This window comes from Octopus bimaculoides, chromosome 3, assembly GCF_046866305.1.
Source record: "Octopus bimaculoides isolate indiv1 chromosome 3, ASM4686630v1, whole genome shotgun sequence".
Lineage (NCBI taxonomy): Eukaryota > Metazoa > Mollusca > Cephalopoda > Octopoda > Octopodidae > Octopus > Octopus bimaculoides.
The window spans coordinates 70,539,428-70,546,706 of record NC_142930.1 but is presented as its reverse complement, the minus strand read 5'-3'; the positions used below and the strand labels follow the sequence as shown (position 1 = coordinate 70,546,706).

General features: G+C 30.8%; 1 protein-coding gene across 1 annotated transcript; it reads right to left on the bottom strand.

Annotated features, from left to right (window-relative positions):
• Window positions 1–249: 249 nt before the first annotated feature.
• On the bottom strand, window positions 250–6,350 carry LOC149136579 (P-selectin-like). The gene has a single exon (XM_089349207.1). The coding sequence runs from the start codon at window positions 6,178–6,180 to the stop codon at window positions 4,678–4,680; it is 1,503 nt and encodes a 500-aa protein (XP_089205333.1). The 5' UTR covers window positions 6,181–6,350; the 3' UTR covers window positions 250–4,677.
• Between the last annotated feature and the right edge of the window lie 929 nt (window positions 6,351–7,279).

Here is a 7,279-nt window from a genome sequence, read left to right as displayed (position 1 = left end):
TATATATATATATATATATATATATATATATATATACATATATATATATATATACATATATATGTACATTGATATGCATATGTGGGCATATGCAATACGAGGAAAATATGTTACTCTTATAGGGATGAAAACACATCCAAGTTTTCACTGGCTTAACTGTACAATACCTAATTTAGTAGGGAAAAACTTTACAATTCACATGGGTATATATTAAATTTATAAAAATTAAAAGAAAATGAAGAAATGCAATTGTCAATTCCAAAAGTAAAATTTATTAGCATTATATATATTATATTATATTATATCCTTATAATAATAACATAATATAATAAACACTAAGTATAAATTACATACAGTTGTTTTGATTCTCACCCATAATAAAATTAAAATCCATCTTTGAGGGTAAGAATCTCTTCAGTGTAATATTTGATATAAGAGGAGTTACAGATCAAAAAAAAAAAAGACCAAACTTAAATTTGTTTATGTTGTCAAGCTTGAGCGTCAATTAAAATAATAACAAGGTTAAAAAATAAAAAATAAAATATGACAGATAAACTAATATAACTATCATAAAATATATTTGTATTCTATTAAGAATTTTAATCTAAATATGTTTTAGCGCATTAGTTTTTTCAAAATACCAGAAACAATATAAAACCATGGCGAAATAAGAAATATCCCTTTTACACTTTCATATTATTAAAAAATACATGTTATAATAATAATAATAATAATATGATATTTATCTATGGGTAAATAGCAAAATATCATATTTAAAATACTGTATCATTTCTAGTCAAATACTAAATAATATTATAAATTACATTGCATTAGTTATTTATAATCCACACTAAAAATCAAAGATTAATAATTAAAAGTTACGTAGTTTATATATGAAAGAAACTTTCTGAAACATTATCATAATAACGTAATTATCGAAGAAATCATATAAACGCCAAATTAATTAGTTATCCCCAAAATATTTAACCATAAGGACTTCACAAACGTCCTTATCATAATTACTCATTTTCATACTAAAAAGAGTAATGCTGTAATTAAAATTAAAATTACTTAGTTTTTTAAAGAAAAAAACTCATCATAATGTTTATATGCATTTATACTTACGAAAAAATAGAAGGGACATGATTTACAAAAGTAATTTACAAAGTATGTTTTTAATATGGTGTACAATAAATATTCTTTATCGAAGAATAATCTTTATCTATACTAGTTTTTACATAAATAAATAGGAATTTCTTATTTTTCAGGGGAAAATAATTCACTTTAAATCAATATGTTTACAGTTTAATGCATTTTTACAACTAGAAATATATATCTAGAATAGGGTCTACTTTAAAATTTAATTTAAATTGATATAATTACATTTAAGATCATTCAATATAAAATGACATAGCATTAAAACTTCCTAAGGACTTCAGTATGATTATCATAATTACTCTTTTCCTATACTAAAATTACTTAGTTTATCAGAAGAATATAATATATTGTTATGTTTATAATATACACATATATATAAAATACATATAGACACACACATACATATATACATAGATACATATACACATATATTCTAGAAAATAAATATTTTTATATATATATAAAGGATAAGACCAATTTTTAGAATCATATTCGCTCTGTGTCATCACATTCCCTGCGATGATGCTTTAATCATATAGCACATGGTGTAAGACGGACAAATGAATTAATCTGGTGTATACGTGCACATATATGAATGTATGCGTGCGCATATGTAAGTATTCGTATGTCGCATGTGTGTGTGTATATATATATATGTATGTATGTATATATGTATGTATGTATGTATGTATGTATGTATGTATGTATGTATGTATATATATATATATATATATATATATATATATATATATATGTGTGTGTGTGTGTGTGTGTGTGTGTGTGTGTGTGTGTGTGTGTGTGTGTGTGTGTGTGTGTGTGTGTGTGTGTAATTATGTTCTAATTTTTAGTGTATTTCCTCTAATGAAGGCAAAGTATTTTATTACTAAGCCTGAAATCGTCGATATAGAGTTAACCATTCAATTTTTGCTCATTTCTTTGTCCATTTATCGTTTCACATATGCTATATGAATACATGATGTGGTTCTAGAGTCAGTTTTGTTTGCTATATCTGGTATGGTGGTGCCTCTTCAGTACCCTTAATTATAATTAAACTTATATTGTTATGTATCTATAATAATTACTACCTACACAGTTTTTTTCCATGCCGGCCACTTGATACGATCGTTATTCTAAATAATGGTCTTTTCCTTTTTATATATAAATATAGATTTAGATAGATATACAGAGACACACACATACACATACACATACACATACTACGCATGCGCGCATGTGTTTGAGGCCATGTATGTTTTAAAAACATACCAAAGCCGATGAAACTATTGAATTTGTGAAAATTCTATTTTTCGCATACTCATAATGTAATCTTTGACATCTAAAAATGTTTAAATGAGTGAATCTGGAAAACGTTTCGAAAAAAAGTCAAAAACGAAAGATGTACGGAAACTATAGAAGGAGATAATAAAATCAAAATATTAAAATGTAGATTCAAAAATTATTTCTTATTTGCTGAATTGCAATTTTGCTTCTTTCATACCTAAAACAGAAAGATCTTTTGAAGGAAATTAAAAAGAAGTAAATTTCAACACTAAAAAATTTTAAACGTGAAAATATGGATTTATCTTTCATTTCAAAATCATAATCTAAATATTTTAATACAAATTCCAAGAAATTATAGGTTTTAGTAAACTAAATAATTTCCTAGACGAATCTATTTAATATGCCTAACACACAAAGTAGTGTTAATATTGGATTAACACAACCCTTCGACTTTTTCTATCCGAAGACTTTCTCAATCCAATATCTACAGGTTAGTTTTATACATTTATCTACTTTGTGTTCCATCATTAAAAACGACGTTTTTTATTGTTATAGCATAAACAATGTGCGCGCGCGCGCGCGTGTATGTGTAAGACAAGGTATAAATAATGGTCATTATATATTTTTTTCGTTATTAGAGTAAATTTGGCTTGCAATTGTTTTTTCCACCAGTGATTATAGGTACGTTACTGATAGGTTTACCTAATTGGTCTATTGATGAATTGAGAAAAATTAAACGACCTACAAAGATTAAGGCTACTTTTGTCAGGGCCATTTCTGGCTATAAAAAAGCAGAGCATTGAAGGAACGGTGCATACATGGGGGAGGGAGGCGAAACACTTATGTTTTATGACTGTACTTTTCCCAAATTTCGGCCATCCTCTCCAATTCTTTCTGCTATTCTTTCTTTTCTTCTCATCACCTTATTGTAACGTGTCTTCCTCTTTTTCTCTATTCTACTTGCCTCTTTCCCTCTTTGACCTCTACGTACTATATTCCTCCAGTGTTTTGCTTTTGTTATAAACAGATATGGCTCTGGCGGAAGTAGCATTAATACTGCTAGGTCGTTCAATTTTTCTCAACTGATCAATAGACCAATTCAGTAATCCTATCAGTAATATACCTAAAATTATTAATGGAAACAGCAGTAAGCCAAATTTACTCTAATAAAGGAAAAATATGTAATGAGCATTATTTATACGTCTGTGTAAAAATCAGTTTGACTGGAGCCTAACCACGGATTTACAAAATAGAATTGTAATGAACCATAAGTATGAACACTGACATAAAAATATTTTGAGTTCTTTACTAATCTAAACAATTTTGAGAGGTTCTGAAGTATTTTGCCTGGCTTGATAATCCCTCACTATTAGCTCAATTATATATTTATATATTTTGTCGTGAATTACTCGAAATGTGGAGTAGCTAAACAGCCAACAACTGATGAAGAGTCGTTCTTTATGTTACTTTCATGTTTTCCATTTGTTCCTCTCGTTGTTCGCATACAAGAGTTTGTCTTCGTATTTCATGTTGCTTTCGTATTCCAAGTTGTTTACGTTTGTGACGTCCTGTACCTATATATGCATATATATATACATATATGTGTGAGTATGTACATATATGTGTGAGTATGTACATATATGTATGTATATGTCTTTATATTTTTTATTTATATTATAATATGTGTGTGTGCACGTATGTACATAAACATACGGACTCATGCATACATATTTTAGTTTAATATTATTATTTTATTGTGTAACCACGTGAAAGTGCTCAGTATATTGTTGAATTTCATAGAATTGTGTCTGACCCAGCCAATAACAAATATAAAATTCGTACTATGAAATACACTACACTAAATTTGAAATTGCCAATGTTAGTCCAAATACTTTCTCTTAAAAACATACTCTCCTGGGGCATGATAAATAGAACTTAGCATCAAAGATTCCCGTGATACTTGAAAGCCGCAGCGAACACAATTTTAAGTTGTGAGTAATTTCTTCTCAATTTACTGATGTGTACATTTTGACTGAAAAGCAGGTTTAAAGGCACGTTTAAATTTCACGGCTTTTTCCAATTATATATATCACGATAAATGTCAGAAACAAGTATAAATAGGTAAGTACAACGAATTCGATTACTTTGTCATAACTGAATGTAATGCGATGGAATACGTTTTACTCCAATCAAGAACATATACATAAATTTAATGTACAAGTAAAAAATAGTTTGATATTAATCATCATTACACTGCAAAACACAACAACTATCAACCTCTGCATCAATATATATTTCTGATGTAGCATTGTTAAAGCCTACATGTCCACAATAATAGGAGAACTCATATAAACAGTTTGTCCATAAGCATGGTATATGACTGTAACCATAAAATTCGCAAGTGTATTTTCTTCCACAAACATAATGTTTTGACGATTCATGGGTAAAAATGACAAAGGAATCTATCAGCTGAATACCTGCATGTGAACAGCGTGGTTTGGGGGTCAATACACCATTTTGACACATCACATTCTCAGTGGTGCTCTTCACATAAGAAAGTTGACATGAATAAGTAATATTCGTGTTTTCTGTGACTGTGCTGCCAAACGGAAGATATTGCAAAGTGTCTGAATTTCGGTAGCTATATATGCCAAACTCGGGTAACAATTGACAGTTCTTTACACACTTTGGAAGTTTTCCACTCCACGTTCCATTTTCTAAACAGGTTCTTTTAGACTCTCCCAGCAAAGTTTCTCCTGATGAACAGCTATATTCAATAACTGAAAAATTATGTGACAAAATAAAATTTAATCCATGTAGTTTCTCAATTTTACACGTTTTTCTGCACTTTATGTTTGGGTACCATTTACCCGACAAGCATTGAACGACACCAAACGTGACAGGAATGAAAGATCGTTTGCAAGAATATAACACTTTCTCTCCTTCATTGATTAAGGTTCTTGGTTTTGAAATTGTACCTTCAGAAATAGTCACAACTCTACCAGCAATTTCAGGTACGACACATTTCAAAGTGCAAACAGGTGTCGGAAAGTTCCAGCTACCGTCTCGAAGACAAGTTAATACAGATTCACCTTTCAGATTATATGGTTTTAAGCAACTGAAATGAATTGTTTCGTTAATTTCAACTTCATTTGTATTGTTTACATTGCCATGTTTGGGTGGATGCGGTGGCAGACATTTAATAGCTTCACAAACTGGTGGTAGAGACGACCACTGCTGATTTTCTTGACACCGTATTGAATTGTTTCCTCGCAGAAAATAACCAGATAGGCAGGAAAAGCGAACAACAGTGTTATGTGTGTATGCAACATTTATCATGAAACTGTGTGTAGGTTTATGAAAAATGGGGCAGGTTATTAACTTACATTTTTTATCTTCATACATCCATTTACCATTCCAACAAATAATATCGGCCGTATTCTCTACGCTTGCTTCAAAATAGCGGTTGCACTTTTGTTGCAGATGTATTTTTTCGTCTTCCCATTTCAAAGTATATTGTATTCGACTGTTGTTCAATTTCGGTAAAGGACCACAGTTTAGGAGTTTTACCATTTGTTCAAAAAACCACGGAGAGAAGTTGTTGTCAGTTGACGTCGAATTACTGTATTCCGACACAATCTTTTTTATAACCTTTCCAAATGTATTATTTTCACTCTTCACTGTGAATAAGATAAAGAGAAGGAAATAAAATGATCTGGATATCATTCTCTCAGTTTTCATAAACTTTTTCTTTCGTGAAAAGGACTTGTAGTGTTTAAAGTGTATCTGTTCATTTGTTTTACTTTAATGTCTTTTTAGGAAGCCTTTTATACGCTCGCTAACGCTCACTTTCTTCAATCCACTTAAAACAATTTCGTTCAGTTTTATTTTGAAATTGAGACATTATTGGCTAGAGAGAGATTTGAGTATATGCATAAATATAGTAGGCGGGATTTTGACCAAAAACGTTTTTAACTATCTGGTTTACGTTATGACAAACCAGTGCGCACCCTATTTGTACAAACTAATTTACAAGTTTTACGAATTATATCAGGTCATCCCATAAGTTCTGTCCGAATTTTGAATTGAAATTTAATCATTAATGTACTTTCCCTGATTATCTATGACTTCCTTCCATCAATTTACAAACTTTTTAATCCCATCAATGTAAAACTCTTTTGGTTTCAAAGCGATGAACTCTGAAATGTCAGTTTCGACTTCCTCCTGGCTTGCGAAAGCTATGTCCCTCAAATGATTCTGTAAACTACGAAACAAATGGTAGTCTGAAGGAGCAAGGTCGGGAGAATAAGGTGGATGAGGAATTTCTTCCCAACCAAACCCTTCGATCTTCTATGATGAGATCTTTGCAGTGTGGGGTCGCGCATTGTCCTGATGAAACATCACTCCTTTTCGATTCACTAAAGCAGGTCTTTTTTTCTTCAAAGCTTGGTTCAAACGCTCTAATTGCTGACAGTAGACTTGAGCATTGATTGTTGCATTAGATGGTAACAATTCAAAGTGAAGTACTCCTTTGCAATCCCACCAGATAGAGAGAAGAACCTTTTTTCCATGAAGTTCCTTTCTCGGTTGTGGTTGAGTTTTTCCCTTTTACCAAGCCACTACTTACGACTTTTAACATTTCGATAGAAGATCCATTTTTCGTCACCAGTCACAAATCTATCCAATAAGAGGTGAAATGAGTTCGCCAGAATGGAGAGAAGAGCAGATGTCACCTCGAGATTTGCGGTTGCTTTCAGACAATTCATGAGGCACCCATTTTCCAAGTTTAGGAACCTTTCCAAGTTGTTGAAGATATCGATGAGCAGTTGTAATGGTTTGA

Coding starts and splice junctions, on each gene's coding strand:
- LOC149136579 (XM_089349207.1), bottom strand. CDS start 6,180: ATGAAAACTGAGAGAATGATATCCAGATCATTTTATTTCCTTCTCTTT.